The sequence below is a fragment of the Apus apus genome, chromosome 4 (genome assembly GCF_020740795.1).
Source record: "Apus apus isolate bApuApu2 chromosome 4, bApuApu2.pri.cur, whole genome shotgun sequence".
Lineage (NCBI taxonomy): Eukaryota > Metazoa > Chordata > Aves > Apodiformes > Apodidae > Apus > Apus apus.
The window spans coordinates 106174888-106199870 of NC_067285.1; the positions used below are offsets into that span (position 1 = coordinate 106174888).

The 24983-nt window shown below is 37.0% G+C and overlaps 1 protein-coding gene across 5 annotated transcripts in view; it reads left to right on the forward strand.

Moving 5' to 3' along the window:
• Nucleotides 1-24983, forward strand: part of ZFYVE28 (zinc finger FYVE-type containing 28) — a 151508-nt gene that overhangs the window by 96124 nt on the left and 30401 nt on the right. For 3 of the 5 annotated variants that reach the window (XM_051619106.1, XM_051619107.1, XM_051619111.1), the window contains exons 5-9: nucleotides 520-609; nucleotides 1988-2077; nucleotides 5812-5913; nucleotides 13216-14577; nucleotides 23953-24057. In XM_051619106.1, coding sequence (XP_051475066.1) covers nucleotides 520-609; nucleotides 1988-2077; nucleotides 5812-5913; nucleotides 13216-14577; nucleotides 23953-24057 — 1749 coding nt within the window. The remainder of the gene's footprint in view (nucleotides 1-519; nucleotides 610-1987; nucleotides 2078-5811; nucleotides 5914-13215; nucleotides 14578-23952; nucleotides 24058-24983) is intronic. The other 2 variants (XM_051619109.1, XM_051619108.1) reach the window with 1 other exon arrangement.

Genomic DNA, 24983 nt, shown 5'->3' on the forward strand with positions numbered 1-24983 from the left:
AACCACTTTTACTGACCTTTCTTGCCTTGTGAATTAGTGCTTTTGTGTGTAATTCCACCTAGAAACTAGGCCAATTTTTAAGTCTCCTAAATTGTCTCTGCTGCCCAGCTGAATTTCACCTATACAATTTCAGGTAGAACCTTTCTAGATAAAAAGTGCATTTTAGTCAGTTGTTTTTTTCTCTTAAGGAAATGCAGAATAGCCTTTGCTATCTTCAGGATGCAGCAGTAAAGATCCTTCTAGGACCTATCTCCCTGTGCCACACAATGTGGAGTTCTGGTTGCTAAATATGTCTAATTGTACTTAGGAACTACTGAGTTCCTCTGCCTCCAATCTGCAATCAGCTGCATTTCTCACAGATTCTTATAGTGGACAATTTGTTTATTGACGACTGTCAAAATAAATACAAAATGGTACAGGAAGGGTTATGTTTCTAAAATTATTTATCCTAGGTTTGTTTTTATTTATTATCTGATCTGTTAAAGAGTGTAAACCAGTAATATTTTATAATCTCTGTAGTTACGTGTCAGCCATGGTACCTGTGAAGTCTCCGAAAGAATATTACGTGCAGCAAGAGGTAATCGTACTTTTCTGTGAAACTGTGGAGAGGTAAGCATTTTAGTTAAGTACTAGAATTTCTTTCCTGTGCTTACTTTCAGTCTGAGCTTTTGTAGAAATGCTTTAATTGTAGTCTTTAACAAGTATCATGAAACACCAGGTATTTTGCTTTTCCCGTGAGTATCCATGTACAAAGTTAAAAAACGTTAAACATGCTTGCCAGGCACAGGCCTATGCTACTTTGCTTTCTAGACAAAAAAACCCCACCCAAATGTTAATGATCCAACAATAACAATATTGTTGGTGTGCCTAGCAGTAGATGTGTAAATAAGTACTGAGCACTTTAAGTAGCTACATCTGTTTCAGGCATCAAGACTTAATGACATTTCATGCAAGAATACATATAGATGATTCAAATCAGCTGTGAACCTCTAGTGATCATGATAAAGAACTTGGAAAGACTCTTTAAAATCTTAATAGGACTGGAGCTTGACTCTGTATGTAGAAGAGATCATGTTAAAGAAAAAACAGCCTAGAGATTCATAAGCAGCTTTGTCATTTGCAGCTTTGGATAATCTGGCAGTGGAAAGAGGAGGGAGTGAGAGTGGGCCACACACTGATGAGTTCATCCTACTGTTAGTACAAAGCAGTGCTTGCTTTGTGGTGGTTTTGCTGTCCACGGACAGCAGTAATGGCAGGACAAGTACTGACAAGGAATAAGAAAAAGTTACTTACATTCTTTTCAGGACCAGTCAGATCTCAGCAGGACTAGTGTGCAGTTTTTGAGTGTTATCTCATGCACTGATGTGGACAAATTGGAGAATCTGAGTTTGAAGAAGTTAAAAAACTTAGGAGGAAATAAAGTTATGAAGAAGCTTGGAAAATATAGCCAAGTGAAAAGCCTAAGCAAACCAAGTTGTAGTCTAAAAGGGGCTAAAGATATTTGAATAATTAGAGGAAGTGTCCTCCAAATAGTACATCTTCAGATAAGTCAATATTATGTCAACATTATGTCAGTAATATCTGCTGTATAAAACTGGGTTGTTTCTTTCAGTTTGTTTTCTTTCTTTGAAGGGGGTTGACCTAGAAGATTTTAGAAAATTTTATTTGAAAATGAAACCAAATAGTTTTCCTCTGTTACCTTAAAAATGTGCTTTTCTTTTACTTGAAAAACTCTTAATCCACCGGTGTTTTCAGTTAACAACTTGAAGCTGGACATAGTGGCACAAAAATTATTTTGATTAATATTTTTTAAAGCAGAGACTACAGCAGTCAGTTATATGCATAGTGTTTCAGATTGTACCAAAATAGTCCATGAGTTAAATACTAATTTGGTTTGGCTTGGAACAGCTTTTTCCTATTTTTTCCTATTGAAATATATTCTTCTCGAGTTTGATCTCTTACTAAATAATTTTATTCTTCTGCTTAGAGCCTTAAGGCTTGGATACCTCACTCAAGATATGATAGATGACTATGAACCGGCTTTAATGTTTACAATTCCAAGATTAGCCATTGTATGGTAAGTAATTTTTTTAAACTACTCTCCACTCTGCCTCTGAAAAAATACTGAAGATTTCAAAAGCTTTCTTCCAAATTTCAGCAAATTTTCTTTCACATCAGTTTGCTTGTACTTTCTTTATTTTTATTTTTTTTAAGAGGAGTATGTTTTGGTTTGTGTTGAGAGGTTTTTTTTATCATTACCAGTTTCATGTGTAATTTTAAGAGAAAAAAAGAAAAGGTAGAGCTCTAAATATGGAACCATTGATCAGTCAACCTCCATAAATAAATAAATTAATTAAGAACATCAATCTGTAGAGTGTCAGAAATACTTTTTGAATACAGTTTTTTTGTGTGTCTCAAAAACAATATGACTTAAGGAACCTAAGGATACACGCCTTGAAAATAATTTTCAATGCTAATTGTATATTCTTCTTAATGACTCTAGGTTCAAAAGGAATTGTAATGAAAAACTGTATTGTAACCATGGAGTTAGGCTTAAATCTTTTTCAAGGAGAAGTAGTAACATGTATAACTTATGTATAGGTGTGTACTGTGTATTAACCACTCAAGACAACTGAATTAAAGCAGGCATTTTTGCTTCATGCAGTTTTTGCAATATTAAACAAATCAGATGCACTTTTCCTAATGAGTCTTCAGGATTTAATAAGACAACAGTTTATCTGGAGTAAAGCCAGCATATTTTTATTATTTTACGATTGTGAATGTTTTAAAGTTAGCTAATATATGTACTATAATTGGGGGAAATAAGAAACCTCAATTTCTGAGTGTAATACACTTCTCCTCAGGAAATCCCTGTGGCCCATTGTTCCTGTTAAATAGGATATTGTCTGTAACTGTCATTCTAAAATTAATAACAGCAATAATCTGATTATCAAAAGACAACAGGAATATGATAACTCAGTTTGAAGCTTCTAGAAGACACAATGAAGAAGAATAAATCATTACTAACTGGAAAGCCAAGGGCTCTCAGGAAAACAAGCCATATCAATGCCAAATTATGAAGGATGGAGAAGGAGAAGAGAAAAAAAATTAACTGCTCCAGAGTATTTGGTGGTTTAAAAATAAGGCACTGACATGTGAAGTTCCCCAGAAAAACTACACTATCCAGATACAGTGTTGTCTGGAAAAAATGCAAGCCTTTTATTTAGACTGTGAAAGGAGAAGCCGTGAAACACACAACAGGCGCAGCTCTTAAGTTGCTGTTCCTCTTTTGTGTCTTAAGGAGAAGGTTGGGTCTGGAACAAGAAGTGCTGAATCTCCTCAGACTTCTAATAGCAAAGTCTTAAGGAATACTCTTCAGAGTACTTTTTGTCTAAGGTTTCCTTTCAGACTTTAGTTTACTGGGCACATTATAGGGTGTTACAGTGTCTTAGCAGGTGTTAGTGAACTTTGAACCTAGTAGGTCATTTTAAGACACACATTTTTTCAGTTTTTAATTCTTTCCATGTTACAACTATATTTAGACTTTGGTTCAGAACTCTTTCAAAGGTCACAGGCCGTTCCATACTCTTTTCCTGTAGCTCTCTATCCCTCTTTTATTTTTAAATATATTCTACAAGTTAAGCTCTATGGGAAGTGAACTGTACCTGAAAATTGCTAAGAGAACAGTGATTTTTCATCAGTTACCAGTTTGGTGAGAGGAAGGAAGTAACACTTTTTAAGGCAGAATATTAGTATGTGAGTCAGCAATAACAAATTTGCTTCGTGGCAACCTGCTTGTTGAAGCTCAGAAGGCTTAAGAAAAATAAAAGTATGTGGTCTTGGTAACAGGATAATTTGTCTTAAGCCACAAAAAAAAAGATAAGATGCAAGTTTTTCTTTCTCTCCACTTCTCCCCTTTCTCTGCTCCTGCTCTGAAAACCCCAGTCTCCAAGGCAGTGTTGATCAAATTTAGTAGTCAGATTTCTTGGACCCTCAGTTGTCTTGAGAATTCTGAACTTTCTGATGGGCATCTTCCAACCTGATAGGAGACAACAGTACTGTCCTGGTAGTAGGCATGAACCAGACTCTGGGTTTATAAACAGTTCTGGGCCCCTCAGTTCAGGAAGGACAGGGAACTGCTGGAAAGAGTCCAGCGCAGAGCCACAAAGATGATGAAGGGAGTGGAGCATCTCCCTTATGAGGAAAGGCTGAGAGAGCTGGGTGTCTTTAGCTTGGAGAAAAGGAGACTGAGGGGTGACCTCATCAATGTTTACAAATACGTAAAGGGTGAGTGTCAAGAAGATGGAGTTAAGTTTTTTTCAGTGATGACCAGTGATAGGACAAGGGGTAATGGATACAAATTGGAGCATAGGAGGTTTAAGGTGAATATCAGAAAACATTTTTTTACTGTGAGAGTGACAGAGCACTGGAACAGGCTGCCCAGAGAGGTTGTGGAGTCTTCTTCACTGGAGACATTCAAAACCCGCCTGGACGCCTTCCTGTGTGATGTGCTCTGGGTGACCCTGCTCTGGCGGGGGGGTTGGACTAGATGATCTTTCGAGGTCCCTTCCAACCCCTAGGATTCTATGATTCTATGAAAAAGAGCAGTATTTCCCAGATGGTAAACAGAGTGTAAGTGGTCCTTTTTTTTTATTTTTAATACTTCAGTGGGATTCATGTAACTTGGAATACTCAGCTTTGCTGCTGTCTGGGAGAGCCTTTGGTGGTCATGCAGGGTGCTTACTAGTGAACGGCTGGTGAGCAAAAGCCATCAACAGTCTTGTCAGCCAAGGGTTCCCATTACTCTGGATGATTTGGATGCAGAGTAGCTACAATGCTCTGAAGCAACGTGTAATTTGAGTGTAAGAAGAGGAACATAGCTTTGAGATACAGGCAGCTCTCAGTTACTCAAGGTAAGGGCAGGCAGGTGATAAAGATCTGGCTAAAAGATGTAATTTCAAGTGTGAGAACACATGATCCATTTGCCTTTGAGAAACACATTATTTTTGCAGTGGGCAGAGGATTAACAGAATGGTGCCTGATGTGGGTGGAAGCCACTCTAACTGTGCAGTGTGATGCATCAGATAATGGTGAAGAAGGTGAATGTTGTTTAATCCCTGACACATGGAGAGGTTTGGACAGTAGTTACTTGGTCTAGAGGGACTGTTGAGATATCTGTAGTGAAGTACATGAAGGCTTCTAGGATCACGAACTAACCTTTTTCCAGGAAAATTTCTACAAGTGCTGAGTTGATTTATAAGTGTGGTATTATTTAAAAAAACAAAAACAAACAAACAAAAAAAAAACCAAACAACTTTTATGTGTTTTAGCAAACGTGTTTTCTTCTCTACCACATGTTAACACCAGGTTGTATTTATTTTGGAGATGGAAAAATAGGAGCTCAAGTCAACTGCCTTACCTAGAAATTATTTAGACTGGAAATAAAAAGCCATTTGCAGTCTCTCTCAAGACAGTGGACTTTTTCCAGCTTACTTGATATTCATTTTTTTTGTTTGTTTGTTTGTTTTAATGGGTCAGCCACAGTGATGAAGTAAATGTATGTTCTTCCTCTTATGGTTCCATTGCTTGTTCTCCCGTGCTTTAGGAGTGGTGGACAGGGGCAGAGGATCTTTTTCCTGTCACTTTAATTCTAACTGTGGGTGAATAAGACAAAAATAAGGTAACAGGAGGAAACTTGGGTGTAGGTCTGATGTTTCTAAACAGTTGCTTTTCTGACTCCTTATTCAGTAGTTGCTCTCTGTAATGAAATTTTCATTTTTGTGTGTGCTTGTGGATTTCTTTGAACAACAGTGGCCTTGTCGTCTACTCTGAGGGACCCTTAAACTTGGACCATAAACCAGAAGATATGTCTGAACTCTTCAGACCTTTTCAGACTCTGCTAAGAAAAATAAGGCAAGTAATAAGATGGTTGTAACTGGTTCTCTTCTGAAGTGAAAATTGGAGGTACAAACCCACAAATGCCTAGAAAAGGATTTGTTTGCTATGTTAACCATATACTGCATTTTCCTCTCACCTGCCCTGATACACCCATGAACTAACTAAATGCAGTTTTTCATTTCAGAAGAGTTTTCTGAACTTTTCATGTCTTAGTGATAGCTTCTTTTTTTCTGATTTTATTAAATGTCATGTTTCCCTTAGGATTGGATGATGCCTGAAATACTAAAGTTGTAGTTTATTTTTGGGAGATCCTGTTTCTAATTAGCATCAATGTTTCTGTTTAACTGGACTTATTACATTTTCTCAGTATGTTATGATGCAATACTAAGGTAATTCTTAATCTAATAGAAATTACTATTAGTTTTTCATATTGTCATCATTACATCATTAGAGATGTAGGCTTTAACTCAACTTAAATATAAAGGACATTAAAATACTTAGATGTTGAGAAGTTTAGAAGACTGATCTATTACAATGGAGAAATCAAGCTCTATCTTTAAAGGATCTATATTCAGTTTTTATATTCACCCTTGAAGTATCTTATCTGGGTGTTAAAAAAAACTGTCTTCTGAGTCCATAAGTCCTACTGTTTTCTTAAAATTGAAATGTGTGTATTAGCTGCAAATTTTGTTCCTAGCAGTCTCTACAGACAGTTTAGCAGAAATTTTTCTTTCCAGTGTCCAATTTTCACCAGTTTATTGCTTTACCTCTCTGTCATTATGACTGTTTGAGGTAAGAATGGTTTTCACATAGGTAAGTTTATCCAGAGTATTCTCCTCTCACTGGTTAGAGGTGAAGCACCTCCTGAGGGAAAGTGCAAGCTCTGTCAGGGATGGGTCAGACAGGAGCCTATTTCTCAACTTAGTTTGTGGATATCCCGACCACATCCTTCTGTGCCCCTTTAAGGTTTCCTAGTATTTCTGTCTAGAAATGATAGAGTTTTATTTTTAGGTACATCACTAATTGAAATCTCAGAATTGACAAATTAATGCGTTTGTGGCTTTGGGGGTTTTTTTTTGAGTGATAATGGTTTTATGAAACACTGAGTAGAGGACAACTACATGAGTTGACCAACATTTAAGTTGGGAGAGGAGGGGGTAATTTTCATGCTTCTGGATCTTAGAAAGTCCATGAAGTTTACATGAAAATATCTTATTCGTGAAATCTGGCCATCATAGACATTTTCACCAGCATTCCACTAGCTGGCTAAAGCCAAAATAACATTTTAAAGGTAATAGACTTCTCATAATCTGTACTTTCTGCTTACTCCTTACATTTCATAACAGAGAGAATGAAAATCAATGTAGTCAGTGTATTGCTTAGTCCATTTAATTTTCAGTTACTCTAAACTTTATGCTTGGTTTGAGACAGTATAAGTAAAATTCTTGTTTGTTCAATAATCACAATTTTCAATGCAAACTTCAAAAAATGGGAAGAATCAGATTACTTTTTGGAAAAAGTTCTGATATACTTTAAAATTCACGTCATATTTATTCTTTCAAGCAACCAATGAATGCTATTTCAGTTGTCTAGCAAAGCTTGCAAAGTTTTCTTAGTGAGATCACCTATCAGAGCAAAAATTTAAGCAAGACACAATGTCAGATTTTACTTCTGACAGTCTCTGAATTGAAGGAATGTCAAGGAACTTGGCTGAAAAAGACCCTTTAGTAATATTATTGCATGAAATGTACCTGGAATGAAAGTACCAATGAGTTACAAATAAGTGTACAGTTCATGTGGGATAATTAAAGTAATTTTTAAAGTACCTAAGTGAGATTTTATGAGATTTTTTGTTAATGCAGGTTTTTTTTAGCTCATCAGACTGCAATTCCTACTCAGTGAGAATTTTCTCAGAAATCTGTAAGGGAAGATAAAATGAGATATTTGAGCTCCTCCCCATCAAAAAGGGAGCTTTTTTCCAGCATGAAAATAGATTGAAGTGGTCTTCTGCTAAAGTACTGCATCTTGTGTTGCAGTTGTGCCTGTTGTAAGAATGTGGAACATCATCTTGTTGCAGAATGTTGTCACATCCATGTAAATTTCTCCATAAAGTACTAGAACTTTTTAGCCAACTAAATACTTTAAGTCTTGGAGTAACACCCAATATAGAGCTGTTTATTTTGTATGATTACAGTAATTGAAAAACTGTATTATCCTAAAAGTTTTCTCCTGGTAAAGGCAGTGATCAAAGTTAATTCAGAGCTAACAGAGAAAAATATCTATTGGCTAGGAAAATTTCTGAAATCCTATTGGTGGCTGACAACTTGGAAAACCAATAGTGTGGTGTCCCTGCTCATATTACAAGGGTTGGAACCTGTTGATCTTTAAGGTCCCTTCCAATATTAACCACTCTGTGATTCTATAATGATTGTAGAGATTGCGGAGAGCAAAAGCAGTAAAGGTTCTCTTTTAGGTTTTAATAAGGCTGAGCAGCAAACTATTACTTTAAATGTTTTAATACCGAAGCAAGGGAGTTGTGTTGTTTTTTATTTTAGATACAAAACATCAGCATTGGTGTTTTATACATCTACCAATGAATAATATAGTGCTATCTTTGATCCTTTTAAGCTAAAACTTTTGAACAATTTCTGCCAAACGACTGTAATCTGCCTAGTAAGTATACAAAGCATATAATCTAGTATGTGCATAGATACTGGGGGTTGGACTAGATGATCTTCAGAGATCCCTTCCAATCTGGACCACTCTGTGATTCTGTGATATTCAGATGCCTGTGACAGTGAATATTCTGGTGATAAAATACTACCTATACTATATATACAGTTGAGGCTGCAATCTGGAGATTTTCAGAGGTGACCAAACCTGGGATTTGTCAGCATTCCTTAATTCTGCCCTTTTTAGAGCCCTCTGATAGCCTGGTGCTTTTCTCTGGACCATTACAATTGATGGCAGGGTCCCTATGGACTTTGGTGGTGCAGAGTTAAGTAGATTGCTGGTCAAACAGTGCAGAATCAGAGGATCACACCATTTTAAGTACCCTGCAACCTTTTTGTATCATTGACTAGCAACCAAGTGCAGTATGCCTGTACCCGCTGTCAGTGTGTAAAAGAATGTGGGAGGACTAGTGAAACTTGTGTACTTTTGAAGTGTGCAGGGTGACTGGGGGAAAACTGGTTATGTTTTCCAAGATGAGTGTCTCTAAAACTTTGAGTTGGTTTAACACTTCTGCAGTAAAGGAGTAGCAGTGTTATTTGTTACACATCAGTGCTTCTTTCTCAGTGTTGGTTTGTTGGGGCAGTGGACTCTGGTGTGCTGAACTCAGCCAAGCACTGTGGAAGCAGGAGGATGCCAATTGCCGTCCTGTACCTGCATCAGGTTGTTGCAGTGGCACCTCCATAAAGACAGCTGCTTATGCTCTGTTTGGAGCATGAGCTGAAGCACAGACTGGCAATAACAAAAATGCTCATCTCTGTAAACAACTTAAAATGCTAGTCAGAATAGGAGAAAAGTTAATGAAAGAGGCTTGGAGAATGTGCTAGATCAGTCCACCCAGGGCTTTGTGACCCTGTCCTCTCTTTGATCGAATTTGTCTTTAAATGGGCATTTGGCCTTATGTCGTTGAAGAAGTAATTTCTGCACCCTGGATATTGGCAGTAGAGTAAAAATATGTTTATTGGTTTTGCAATAGGCAGAATAAATTTCTACTACTGCTTGTAGCAAGCGGAGCACATCTTAAGAACTTACGTTGTTTTTCTGCCAGTAGCTGTGGCTGTAGCCACTGGCAGAAAAATGTTCCTTGTCTTTTCAAGGCTAGATTGCCTTCCTGTGATACTGTGCCAAAAAGAGTAAAAGCAGGTGAAACCCCACCATGCCCCTTTTTTAGATTCAGTGTTTTCTAAAGCCTTTGTGAGAAGGAAGCTCACGGCTGCTGTCAGGGTGGATTGCAGAAGCATTCTTCATCCACAGCTTCAGAATAATAAAAGTAGAGGAAGAAATTCTTTTTTCCATCCAAGCACAGCACTTGCTTGGATCCATTGATGAGTTACAGATGCTTCAGCAGAAAGGAAACGAACTGTGCATGTAACTGCAGCTTAATTAAACCTTCTGGTTTCATAATGATGCCTGATGTCTAGTTTTAAACTTCCAGTAGTGAGATTTAACATTTCTTTCCATACACTGGTTGATACTCATTTTATTCTCAGTATCTACACAGGCATTTTAAAACATGCCATGTTCCTCATGTTGGCATGAATCTTGTATAATTTCATATACAGTGTACCAAAACCATAACTGTTGATCAAACATTTGTCACCTTGCAACAACCTTATATTTAAAAAGTCCCAGTGAGTCTATTTCTTTTTGTTTTGTTTTTTTATACAGAGAAGTGAAAGTAATTGTCCAAACCTCTTTCAGAAAAAGCTGCATTTGTTAATAGCTAAATTCCTGCTGTCTCAATTGGGGAAAATGAACATATTTCTTTTGAATTTAAAGCAGGATTATTTCTCTGTTGAAATGGCAGAGTTGGTGGGCTACCACATGTAATCCAACTGATTATATGTAGCAGCTCTTGCAAGACAGTATGAATTCAATTTACCTAAAAAGATACAGAGACTGTCAGCTTATTTCCTTTATTTTTTTCTTAATCAAGCTTTATGTGCTTATACTCAAAACTGCACACAATTGTTTTTAAATTTTGAGGTGGTATTGTTGGCAAAAACAAATAATTCATTACTCAAGTCAATTAAGCTAGCCAGCATAAAGTAAATATGTATTTCCAGCACTTACTTGCAGCGAATGTGTGAAACCTGTGTCAGATAGCTCTGTGCAGTCAGACTCTTCTCTGTGTCTTCAGAAAGGAAGCGGGGCAGCTCTGGGCACCCAGGAATCCAGGATGCAGAGATGAGATGTTCTAGAGACTGAATAAAATCCCAGACTATATGCTGAAAGTCAAAAGCTTAAAGATTAGATTTTCCCTGGGCCCATTTCATTTCCAGTTAGACTAATGGACTTGGATGGAAAGCAAATTCCTTTGAATGTTGCTACTATAGTTATAGTTAATATTTGTAGTATTGCTAATTCTTACCTCGTGTTTTGAGAAGAGGGTGTAACTAGTGCATGGCGAAGCACAGCTCATGTTGACCGATCAGTTCCTGGTACATTCATTTTCATCCATACAAGAAAAGGTCACTGAGGATTATTGAACACCTTGGCTCAGAAATCCCTGAGCTACAGGGCACTGAAAGTCAGTAGGATACACTCAGCTGAGTTCATTGTGTGCTTGTCCCCTTCTCATGCTCTTCCTTAGAGTCTATTATCAGGGACAGGCTTCTCTACTTGATAGACTGTGGTCTGCACCAGAAGTAAGTTTTTAATATCTTTGTGTAGGTTAAACCTGTTTCCAGGGATGGAGTCTCCACAACCTCTCTGGGCACCCTGTTCCAAGTGCTCTGTTACCCTTACAGTAAAGAAGTTTTTCCTTATATTTAAGTTGAGCCTCATGTGTTCCAATTTATGACCATTGCCCCTTGTCCTGCCACTGGACATCACTGAAAACAGTCTCGTCCCATCCTCCTGACACCTGCATTTTAGATACATGTTCAGCATGTTCTAGTTCTAGTGTGACAGATAGTTATAGCAATGTTAGGTAAGTGGCTCTAAAAAATATCAGCCATTCCCCTTTTTTACTCATTTATGACTGAAAAAATTGACAAACTTTGGAATCAAATATTCATATGGAGCTATTTAAAGAAATACTGACTTCTCTAATAGAGATTGTGGAAACAAGTGGAAAGAGGATACAGCGTTGCTCTTGTAGTTCTTGTTGTTCTTATTAGCTACTTTCCCCATAAGCTTAGAATGTTTTTCAGGGTCATTTAACTCCTACATAAAAGCATAATTCTTTTTAAAAATGAAGATTCTAATTGTATGCAATGTAGAAAACAACAAAAATGTGTAATCTGTATTTATTCTGACTTAAGTATGCTTATCCAAATGGTTACCTTTTAAAAAAATTGTCAGGTAGCTGATATACAAGTCAGATATTAGTGAAATATTTCTTAGGCAATTTGATCTTTTAGTGATGGTGCTTGGAAAAATATTTGGTCTCCAAGTTATCAAGTTAAGAATACAAGCCATTGACTGGAAATCAAGATATGAGATGTGCTGAATGTTTCTTTGGAGGTTTTTTAGTCCTCTTGTTTAGACTGAAGTTACTCCGTTATGGGAGTTATTTTAATATGTATTATTACTATTAGTGTTGTTGTTATTATTGCTGTTATTACCATCATACCAGCTGTGTGCTACTTGCTAGCCAATGATTTCTGAATACATAAGGAATAACAGGCTTCTAAACTCTTTTAAACAGAAGATCTTGCTGTTCCCATCCCTTCATTTTTGCTAAAATATACTTGTTAGTCTTTAAAAATGTTGACAGGAGTTCTTGTCAGAGGATGTTTATATATGTGGTTTCCCATTGAGAAGCATCATGTAAATCAAATTCAGACCTAAAATTAAGAGCTGTTGTGTCTGTGGATTTGTTTAAAGTTTTAAAGCACTTGAACATAACAGCCTCAAATAACACTTTATTTTTAGGTGCTCGTAGTTCTAAATTTCAGTACTGATGACATGTGATAACATAATATATGCTGCATGTGTCTAGAAAACATAGTTTAGTAAATATCTAAATGTTTGCTTTTAGGCCTGCCTGATTCTTAGCATCATGCAAAAGCTTAACTCCCTAATGACTGAGTTGTGTGTTTGAGGCAGGAGAGAGCCAACTTCCAATCCCTGTTTCAGTGAGCAGGCTTCCAAGACATCAGTGTTGCATAAGCAATATTACTGGTTTTAATTAATTAATTTATCCGAGAATATGTGAAAATTGTAGTACTGTTGCAGAATAATTTTCAGAATTTAGTACAAAGGATGGCAAATTGGTTTCCTAGTCAAAATAAAATTTGTGAATTAAAAATTAAACCAACAAAATATATGTAAATGTGGATCACTCTAAGTAGATGGGGGGTAAGATCCTTTTTTTGGATGTGTTTTGATTTATTCTGGGGCTTCATTGCAAGGACGTAAATAAATTGGTAGCCTGTATTTGCACAAGCAATCTCAAATTCAGACATCAGCAATCCCATGCATTCTGAATATGAATGCCAAATGCACTTGGAGTTACACAGCTGAAAGTATCTGTGCCCCAAATTTCTGGATTTCTGTGCTAACACTAAAAGCTTTTTTAAAATCTGCAACATCAGTGCCTCCTATAAATGCAAAGTGTTGTGTATATTTCTTCATTTTCAGGGATCTACTTCAGACATTAACTGAGGATGAACTGCACACGCTGGAGCGTAACCTCTGCATCTCTCAAGATGTGGATTTTCCTGTCAGATCAGATCCTGAAGTACCCTCTGTCATTGCACCAGGTGTAACTGCAACTTTGCCTGCTCAGGAGCTTTCAGCAAAAGCTGAAAACACAGAGGCTGAGCTGGCTTGTTCTATGCAGTATGATGAACAGGAGCTGGAACAGCTGAACAGGATGGTACACAGAGTTGGAGATGAAATGTCTTCTCTGCTTTCCCCTCCAAGCATCTGTCAGTCTCCGGCTCACAGACCTACCCTGAGAAATAGTTCTAGCACAGAAGCTTCACCAATAAGACACCATCTTGACAATTTAAGTGATGAAGAGGACAGAGTGTTTTTTATGGATGACCTAGATGGAGCAGGAGAAGCTCTTGCTGGGTTGGATTCAGTAAGTGACACATTTGCTTGGGTGAATAACCCTTGCCATGATTCAAAACAGAACCTGCAATACAGAGACGCTTTGCTGTACGAGAATGACCATGAGACAGAGGAAACTTTGCTTTTAAAAGATGCTGCAAGTGACTTAAGCAATAATAACAATATTGAAGATAGCAGACAAATGTCTGGCATTTCAGTTCAGAATTCATGCAGCTGTCTAGAAGGTCCAGACTCACAGTTATACCTCAATGGCTGGGATGCATATGCTGATGATGCAGAAATGGCAGAAGTGATAGCTCACAGGACTGGGGGAATGAAAATATCTGCTACTGTAATATTCAATCCTAAATCTCCCTCTAGCTCAGAATCCCCAGTAACAACTCCAGAAGCAGCGATTAGTTGTGTCCCTGGATCTGCTAATCCATTAACAAATGAGGAGGAGGATGAATCCCATAAACTCAGTATAGCTGCCACAAACTGTCTAATTAATTCCTGTGTGTGTTGTGGCAGCTGTGAAGACAGCAGGGAGGATAGTGTTGGAGGTCTAAAGACTAAACATTCTGCAGGAGGTGTTGTAAATGCTTCATACACATTAGTAAAATCTAAGGAAATGGACCATGTAGATAACTTGGACAATTCAGTCCCTACACAGGAAGCATTAAAACCCGAAACTTCTGCTTTGTTAGCAGAAAGAGACTTTGGCAGAGAAGAGCAAAAACTGCCAGTCTCCTCTAAGTGCCTGGCACATTCCTCAGGTTCTCAGGTAGGAGCAGAAAATTACTCACAAGGAGAAGCAGAAAGCATCTCAAATGAGCAGAAGTGGGAAAAGAGAAAACAACAATGTGAGAAAAAACTGGACAACAGCGAAGATGCTACTAGTGAAAGAACAGCAAAGGAAGATGTAAAGTCAAGATCTAGCTCAAGGTAAGAGCAACTTGATGTTCTGGTGGTAATTTGCATGTAAATAAATTCCTATATTATTGTACTTTAGTGATTGGTGTATAATTAATGTTGATTTTAAAGAAAATACTGTGTAGCATGATAAAGGAGGTTTTCAATATGCATATTTAATGCAAATGGCTTTTTATTGTACTTCATCAGCTTTTTTGGAAAACAGCTGGAGAACACGTGGATTTGAATTGCATAATGTGTCTATATCACTGAAATAAAGTATACTAATCTTACCAGTTCAATGTAAAAAAGAGTGCAGTACTGCTGAACAGTACCTGGGTCATTGCCTCTGTAATCAGCTGTTTTGCAGTGTGTCTGGCAGATACTAAAAAGTTAACTTATGCATCAATGCATGGGATTAAATTGCACATCTTAACCTTAGCTTCATTTGAGAGATCTGATCATGTTGCCTGTGGGCACAACTGCATTTGTGAATGTACTGAAGGAGCCTAATGGAGTGCAGAAGCAGCTTTTAAACCTATTGGACGATGTCAACCAAAGTGGATAGAGGAATAAAGTTTATGGATTAAGGGTCTACATACTTAATGACAGTAAGGACATAACAGAGAGACACCATAATAATAGTTGTGTTAAAGAAAATGCCATGCTTCAGCTCAACTTTGATTATACACTGGGGATCCTACACACATCAGTAGGAAACCAGACTTCATTTTGGTTTACTATTTAGAAGGTAACCTGTTTAGTGGTAAGTAATGTCCTCAGTTTCCATGAAGTATTCATATCAAAGCAGAGGGAAGACATTAAATAGAAGTAATTTTTGTTTTCTGTATTCCTATGACAGATGTCTTCCCTTGTGCCTTACTGTGTCAGTACTGTGGGGATTGTATGTGTCATGCTGAATGTCCCTTGTTATGTCTGTCTAGAGTTCAGGATAACACTTGGAGTTAGCTTGAACCATGAAGCATTACCACAGTATAAATGCTCCAGAAATAAATGTTTGTTTAATAAGCTAACAATTGAATTGTGAAATATTTCTGAAATGTTTTACTGGTTGTGAAAATAGAATCAAGACTTCTTTGTGCCGGAGTTAATTCCTCTTACAGGTAAAACACAACTTAGTGTGTGCAAAACTTGACTTTTGAGGTGGCTATTTTATCTTCCACATTATTCTGAGTATTTGCAATCTTGGGCTTGTAAGTATGATCAGATTCAAGGCCTTACATTAGAGTTTCTGAATGGACTTTTAAGAAGCAGTTCACAAATGACTTTCATGCTGAAAAGTAATTAGTGTGTGTTTAATTAGTGTGCTGATAAATCATACATCGTTTACAAAGCTCAGACAATTTGCCTACTAATTTTTGCATTGGGTGTGGGATATTAAGTGCAATTTGTGAGAACTAGTCTACAAAATATAATACTATATGTTTCTTTTCCAGCCTTCCATAGTTTGTACCTGTAATAACCTCTTCTGCACATCTTTGTCTAGCCTCCATTGATAATGTGTAAAAACTGTATGAGTATTGTCCTTTTACAGAGTTCTGTAGGTCTGTGTTCTTCTGTCTTTGTTTACTCTAGACCTAGATCTGAAGAGCTTCATTGAATAGCTCCTAGTTCCTGCCTGACCTCTCCACACTGGCTGTGATTTTGTAGACCTCAGTCACACTTGGCCTACGTGGTTACTTGTTGTGGTTGGAAAAGTTGCAGCCTACTCGATCAGAAGTTGTCCATAGCTTTGATAATTCCTTTTGTCTTGCTCTAAACCTTTTTCAGTTATACTGTTTCCTCTTAGTAAAGTGAGTCAGAACTACTCAAGATTTGAGCAAACCATGGATTTGTAGGCTGGCATTGTCATCTTCTGTTGTTTTTCCAATGGTTCTCAATAACTGACTTTTCAGTATTGGCCAAGTGGTCAGCTGATGTGTTTTTGAAGTGTTCTGCCAAAGCCCTAAGACCCTGCTTGTGAGCTCAGAGGCTGTCATTCTACATCTGATGCTAAGGTGGTTCTCCTTGTGTTTACGTGTTGAATCTCATCTTGCCATTTTGTTCCCTGCTACTCAGACTTTAAGATCCTGTGCAGTTCTTCAGTCTGCTCTTGTTATTACCCTAAATAATTTTGTAACATTTCAGACTTCATTGTTCTTCCCATTTTTGCAGATCATATGTGAAAATAAAACCTGCAGAGTCTTAAAGACCTTCAGTGGTGACATCCCACTCTTCTGAGAAGTGGTCGTTTAGCAGCTCCTCCTTATTTATAGTTTACAAATTATTTATCCATTTGTAGCCCCTTCCTTTTATGCTGTAGTGCCTTAGTTTTATTACAAGCCTTCATTTGAGGTGTTTTGGCAGAACGTATTCGGAAATCCAGATGTTGCCAGCTGAATCGTGATTCTTCATAAGCTTCTGGACTCCTTCATAGACCTCTCAAGAGGTTCCCTCCATAGCAGCCATGTTACTTCTTCCTAGCCAGATTTTCACATTATTGTCTGCCTACAGGAACTTTGGGTATATCCTGGGATGTTGCTTGGCATGAAGAACAGGCTTGCAGAACTAGTTGTTTGAATCCCCTTGGGGTCCATTTTATTTTTAGAGAGCTCCAGGCATCAGGGAAGTTTTAAACAAGAGGTTGTTAATTCATCTGGTTCATTCTTGTGTTCTCCTAAAACTCTTGGGCAAATATTTTTTAATATTTACTTAACAAGCTAGTGAGTTTTGTCTGTTTGCACCATAGCCTCTGCCACAGTTCCTTTGTTGATTGCATCTGATTCTCCCTATTCATTATTAAGACTACCATGCATCTGTTATTAATTGGCAGATTTCTGTCTTTGCAGAAGTGGAGAAATAGGGATGGAAGTATTTTGTTACTGGATTGTTGTGCCTTTAAATGGAAATTTCTGTTACTAACTCCTTTGGTATATTCTATGAGATGGAGATGCTGGGAATTTACTGAGCACTAGATTAAAAAATTTTGTGTAGATCCTTAGTTTCTCATATTTATATCTATTTATAGATTTGGTTCTTGCTTCTGAGTCACTAGTCATGTTATTAGTAAAAGAGAGAATTTGGTTACAAAACAGAGCTTTGTGGACCTGTTCTTACTCATGCTGCCTGAGTGGTGACTAATCACTGCTTTTCAATGGTGTTTTAAAATTGGAAGATCATACTAGGCTTCTGCGCCTGCTCCCCATTACATGCTTTTGAATGCCAGCTTAACCACAGGGAAGGTGTTGGAGACAGTTGATTATTTTCAGAATGATGGACCCATTAGCCAGAACAATAAGCAATCTAATATACATGAAATAGCTGCAGAATATGCTCATTCATCAAACTGATAAACGTATTTACTTTCTAGTTACTGCAAGTCACCAACTAGGAGAAGAAAATTTTCTGTCTGAATCAGGCAGCTGTCAAATGTGTACATTATGACACAAATTGTTTCTTTTAGTACATCAGTTTTTCTACAATGTAGTGTGACATTGTTTATAGGTATAATTTTCGTGATCCAGTCAGGTTTACTATAATTAATCTGTTAAGTCTGGAATACTTGGTATTTCAGGCTTCTCTATCTAGCCTCAGTATTCAGTGGAGTTTAAGATACGGCTTAATTACTCTTCCACTTAAGATTTGGGTAATGATACGTGCTCATGAATTTGGTTTTTAAGTCATAGCTGATGTTATGTCATTCTCAGTTATTTGCTTATAAGTATCTTAAAGGCGTAAAACACAAAGGGCACTGAGAATCTTGGGCAGCAGCATTAATGAGATGCAAATACAAGAAAAGTGCTAGCAAAGATGTAGTTGGTATCTGGTCTATTGCAAGGACAATGTGTTAAGTAAAGGCTGTCATGTAGCAGAACAAATTGTTAAAGGGGGGGAAATAATGTAAGAAAAGCATAGAAGGTGATAGAGCTATGCAAAGTAGCATTTGGTATAGTTTTGTGCCTGCTTTTTCCAAGGGGAAAGAAAAGTGCAAAGAGTGTGAAGATCCTGTTTATTCTGTTATTTTGGAAATACTTGGCTTTCTCTTCTTTCCAGAGTTGAAGAGTCCTTGTGAAACTGTTCATTCTTGTACATGTTTCATGAAGTTTGGCATCTTGCTTCATATTCTCATGCAATGCAGGATTTTTTGTGTTCTAAATACTGGGTTCTGTTGTGTGTTTATCTACATACTGACCTTACAACACTTCTCATGGTAAACTACTCTTAAGCTTAGTGTCTCTCCTTTCCCTTGCAGGTCTAGCTTAAATTATACCCTTTTTTTTTTTTTTGCCATTTTCCTTGAACTTAGTTTATTTGGTGAGTGTTCCTTGATGAAGCCTCTTACAGTGCACCTGAGAGTTGGCAAAACTAGCTGAAATGTGTGGCAAGGAGATCTTGTCTTCATACATCTTGCAAGCTCTAGCTGTGTCCTTCAGCTGTTAGATGCACCGTCATATTTGTTTGAGGGGGCTGAAAAAATAGAATGTTTTGCCATGTACTCCTGCTGTGTAAGTAGGACGAATGTCTTGCTATTTGAAAGAACATGTTTTGCTGTTTGTTGATCTGTGTTGCAATTTTAGAATAAGATGAAAAATGTATTTTTCTCCAGCTTGGTATTCAAGTTGTCCCGTTTCTTAGTGTTGCGCTTCTGTAGTCTAAAATAGTGTATATTGTAATATAAAGTAAAAAATAAATACAAAATAATTTTCCTTGGCATATTCAAATGGCTTTGTAAGAAGATGAACACCTGTTTTATACAGTTGGTTTCTAATTTTGATTTTTCTACCTGTATTTTTTTCACTTCTTAGCATCATGTGACATGTGTATGTGTTTTCAGTACAGCAACTTTAAGATAAGCATGGAAAAGAAGCATTTGTATTTTGGGGATGGCTAGGATTTACATTTAAAAAACCAAAACCAAACCCACACAAATTACCTTTCTAGCTTGTCTTTTACCTTAGGGCATTTGATTCTGTAAGTGCTGTTTTACCAAAACTAGATAAATTGATAATTCAGTGCAAATTAACTTGATTAAAGGTCTTAAATTCATGCTCTGCCTATAATTTGCCCAGTAAGATTTAAGAAAATTTTTTGTCTTTACATGACAAAGTTGCCTTTTCCATAAAAATTAGTAGACAGCTGTGCACGTTCATATAAACAAAAAAAATGTCTGCTTAGTGTCTATATCAATTAGTCTTTTAACTACCTATTCAGGAGTAAGAACACTTCTCATCTGCAAGGAAGAAACAGTAGTTGATTGGGAACAAAGTATTAGCCTTTCAACTGCAAAACTTCCCTTATGCTATCCTTTGACTGTTGATATAAATTCTTCTGGTATTGTTTCTTTGCTTTGTGTAACTGGCTAGATTCAGATTAAGTATAAATTAATTTTTTCAGACCCTCCCCCTCTTCTTTTTAACAATACAAGTCTCAAGTGAAAAGTGCCAGTGTTTGACCTTGTCTGTTGAATGCTAGTTTTTTTCTCCAATTATGTGACTGCTGACATGAAGCCTTAGTGTACAGATAAAATACATCAGTCCTTTGTACCAGCTCCCTTTTTACTTGGTCCATATATCAAATGCAGCAACAGTGAACTGTATCAACTCTCAACATACAGATTCCTGAAATGAGGATAGTAGGTGAAACGGTTTTAAAGCCACTTGCTTGAGTGGATTTGGTGTAGCTGACAGATAAGGCTTTAGAGTTAGCTCTCATGTAGTGTGAGGTAGAGAAGATCTGTGCCAATTAACTAATGTAACATGAAATGTAACTAACTCCAGTAATAAAATTTATGAAGAAACCATCTCCTGAAACAATGAGAGGTTTAATTAAATGTAAGATGCTGGAAATACTCCAGTATAAAAGAGCACACAAACCAGGATGAAGGTGGTTCTCAATTTGGGGTTTGTTTTCTTTGTGGTTTTTTGGTGTTGTTTTTTTTACTTAGAGTAGTTGCAAAAAATGGCTAAAAGCTCTAAGTAAATGGTTCATTAGTTCAATCTGCCAATATTCCATTGAAAGAGGCAGCCATATCACCCCATCTCGCTTTGGTCTGTTGCCTTAAATCTTTATATTTTTTTCAGAAACACTGAGGAATTCTACCTTGATAAGCATGGATGGTGGTTTTATCCCATGCTAGAATGTAATTTTTAAAACAGCACTGTAGGCGTTTTAAGACCTCGCAAATGGAACTTTTGCCGCTTTACACAGTTTAAACAATCCTGTGAATCCAAAACCAACATGGTATTAGTTTCAAATAAGCATGAGGTGCAGTGAAGTTCAGGTTGCCTCTGGGCTGATGTGGGAAGAAAGTGTTAGCTGCTGTCAGCTTCAGAGTGTGTCTGTGCCTGTGCCATCTCTTCTATGCTTGTGCTAATGAACACGTGCACTGAGCTACCATCAGCTGATAACAGGAATCATGAGTTGGGAAAGCAGGTCAGTTCACCTCAGGATCTACCAGCACCTTAGAAAAGCAGAGTGAAACTTCAGGCAGACACTAATGAGAAGAAAATTCTACTAATTGGTCTCCTGAATCTGTGTGCACCGAGAGAGAATGCAGTGAGTATGTCAGGAGTCTTTTTTTCCTTGTTGCTGTTTTTTGGGGAAAAAAAAAAGCTATTTACTACAACACTGAGAAGGTGTAAAGCAGAGTTATCATTATTGGATATCCCATTTCTTGGCACTAAATAAACACAGAATTTCTTAGCTGAAGAGTTACAGCCTGAGTATGAACCAGAAATAAATGTCATAAATAATAAATATTATTTCTGATACAAAAATGTAATCTGTACTGGTACTCAGGAGTGAGATAAATATTTACATGTAGTTGTCAAAACTGTACATCCTTCACTACAACAAAATAACCTCTGTGAGTGTGGTTTGTCTGAACTGTGTCCAAGCAGGTTCCATTGCCAAATAATGACTGACCAGATGGATATCTAATCCTGAAATCAGTGGATGCCTCAGCATGGCCAGGTTTGCACACCAAGTAAAAGATGGAGTACTGGAAAATGAAGGCATTTATGCAGCATTCTAGAATGGCAAACGGTGTTCAGACAAGGCTTAAAAAGACAGAGCTGATGAGAGAAAGTTATGCTAATAGGGAATGGCTAGATGTGAGAGAGGATTTAAATGAGGTGGGAAGAATAAGCCTGGAGGAGAGGTATGAGATGAGGCTTATTAGCTGATCAGAGAAACATCCGTGAAAATGTAATAACAGTAGCATTGAGGTCTTTGATAATCTGGTAAACTGGTCATGCACCATTATATTCTGAGGTTACTCATCAGGTTTGCTTATTATCAAGGTCTAACCCGTTGTGCCTTCTCTATCACTTTGCCTTCTGCTTTGGGCTGTCAACTCCACAATGTTAGCTCAGGATAGAAAGTGATTCTGTTACCTGGGACATTGTTGACAATAAAAATGATCCATTCTTAAGAGAGGTAATTTGCCTTGATTTCAAATGCATCAAGCAGAGCTCCATAGAAAGCACTGCAGGACAGCAAACCTGACATCCTTTAGAAGTGTTACTACCTGTGTCAGCTGGCAGGATTTGGAAAAATAACTGGAAAAATCTGGAAATGCCCAGGAAGGGAGCAAGAAAAAAAGTGTGCTGAGTTTGCTAGTTGCTCTTGTTTCCTGATTCTGCTGCTCAAGGATTGTTTAATTCCGAACAATACATTTCATCTTTGTAAGACAGCTTCTCTTGCTCAATCATGCTGTGAAATCACATGCTAATGGTTTTTTAATATCATTTAGCTGTCATAAAACAGGTAGTAAAAGTACATTTTAGTAGCATGACCATATTGTAAGATTGGATGGGTAAAGGTGATGAGCTATAAAAGACTAAGCTTTTGTTTAAATGCATATATCTCTTCATAATGAGCAGAAATAGCAAGGGAAATTATATAAAATGCATGAAAGTTAAATAGATTTTTGTTCAAGTCTGATAAAATTATTTTCTAGCTGTGACAGCTCTCCTTTCAACTAAAGCATAGTACACTTGGGATTTATTTTCAAATTGGCAATCAGAAACAAGGAACATGAACGGGTACATTTTCTAAGCCATTAGTGGGGAGGTATGCAAACAAATCCTATTATTTCTTAGTGGGATTAGAGCACATATCTTTTGTACACTACTTTGAAGAATTCCTCTCAAGTATTCTTCTAGATGTTTAGCTGCAAAAATAGCTACAATACTAAATTTGGTAAAATAAAAGAATTTGGAACATACCTGGCTTGAATATGTACCCCGCATAGGCTTACAAATCCAAAGAGCATTAAAAAACCTGCTAGTAATTGTGGAGAACTAAGGTAACATAATCCTGACCTATATAATTACATCTCTTTTAACTAAAGATATTTCTTAAGTTTCTCTCTGCATTGTCCAAAGATTTCTGTGGACTCAATATTTGAGTTCAGCAAACTCAAAGGATTCTTTTGCAGTGCCTAGAGCTGATACAGCTTTGATACGTCTGGTCAAGATTACATATTTTCTTATCTAGTATACTTTTTTTTTTTTTTGAGCTTGTGCAATTTTCAGTAGCTGAGCAGTAAGTTATTACTGAAACAAAAAATTGGTCTTTCCAAGATAGTTCTATAGTGCTTATGAAACTATTTTTTATCTTCTAATCCTAGGTTGTTGATAATGTAAAATCTAAAACGAAGTTACTTTTAAAGGCTTTTTATTAGCCCAGGGATGCCAGAGACAAGTTGTGTACTGTTCATTTAAATTATTCATATCCTTTTACTTAATAGCTGGTGGATTTCCTCTAATGAAGTGTCAGTGGTTTGCTGTGGGACTGCTCCCCCCTGCTCCTTTGCTTGTTTTAAAGCACAGAATCTGAGGTACACATATGGCAGTTATAGGGACTGAGCAAATTTAGAGATAGGGGTATTATCTTCATCTGCCTCACTGAAGTGTCAGCCTTCTGCTTTCTCACAGACTTTTTCCTTCCCATTGGAAGGAAAATCAGATCAGACTTACCGTGCTATTTCAGAAGTTCTTGATGCTTACTGTTCAGGTTATCTTGGCCTGAAACATGCAGTGACTTCATGAACTTTTCAGTTTTGTTGTGTCTTTGCTATAACATTAAGTCACAGCGAGCAGCATGGGCAGGCTATTCCCTCTGTATCATATGAAAATGTAAGGTCCTTGATTCTTTCCTGAATGTCTTAACCATATGACATGAATTAAATTGGAGATTTTTATAAAATGTGTGCCTGCTGACTTTGCCAAATTCTCTGTCCTTTAGGAAAGAACATAGAATAGGTTGGTATCATTTTCTGAAGAGCAAAAAACCCGCCAGTTTACTCTCATTTCTGTAAAATCCTTGGCAAGCCATGAGTTATCACAGTGCTGTTTTTTGCTTTTGTTTGCTTCAGCAGTTCATTTTGTTTCCATGTTTTTTCAGTTCTCAGGATGGCTTACGTGATTCCCCCCTCAGCTCCATCTCCAGCAGTGACTATGAGAGTGTTTCTGTCACTACATGTAGTCTCTCCAGCGTATACGCTCTGAGGTAATAACATCATTTCACAGTCAGATTTGACAAATGGTATTTGGATTATGCTTTGTTAAAAAATTTCATTGAATTAACAATCAAGTGACAGCAACACTTGTGAGTATTCTTCCTTTTGAACAGCAGGTGCATTTTTATTTCTAGCAGTTTTCTCCAGTACTGTGGAAATTGAGAGGCAACTATTTACATAAAAGTTTTCATACATACAGCAATGAATTATATATGTCCATGATCTCCCTTCAGTTTGTCTACACAGCATTTTTTAAGAGACTGCAGTTTTTAGCTTGAACAGTACCAGAAGTTTGTCTTGGCTAGATCTTGGCTTTCTAGAAAATATGTTTTTTCTGTTTTGTTATTTTACTTTGTAAAATGAAGGGGAGTGTTCCAGTGAGCAGTAATTTTAAGTTCCACAGTGCTGTTGGCCAAAATTTCGTAAGAATACTAGTTTATATTCTCTTCTTCTGAAATTGCATTTGAGTTTTAACTTTGAATAGTTTTATTCAGAGCACTCAATGACAATAGAGGAATGAAGTTTAGGGCAGAAAAATGTTACTAAAGCAGAAAATTGGGTTATTTGCTTTTTTTAGGGTATGCATAACATACATGTATGTGATCTATTGCATACATTGTGTGCAATAACATTATTACTCTGGTACAGGCAGATTGAAATACCACTCTTTCTGCTGAGGTAGATAATCTTCCTCTACTTCTTGTCCTCTTGTTTATCTCTATCCAGCACTACATGTGAACATCAGGAATTCCCAATTTTGTCTAGCTTTGGGGATAGAAAGAGACAATTAAAAGATCTCTTCTAGCAGTGATAGAGGAAATAATTCATATAATAATAGTATTTTTTTAGAATGTACACATCTTCAGATTAAATATTTGTAGGGTTTGAAAATAAGGACAGAAAGATGCATCTAGAA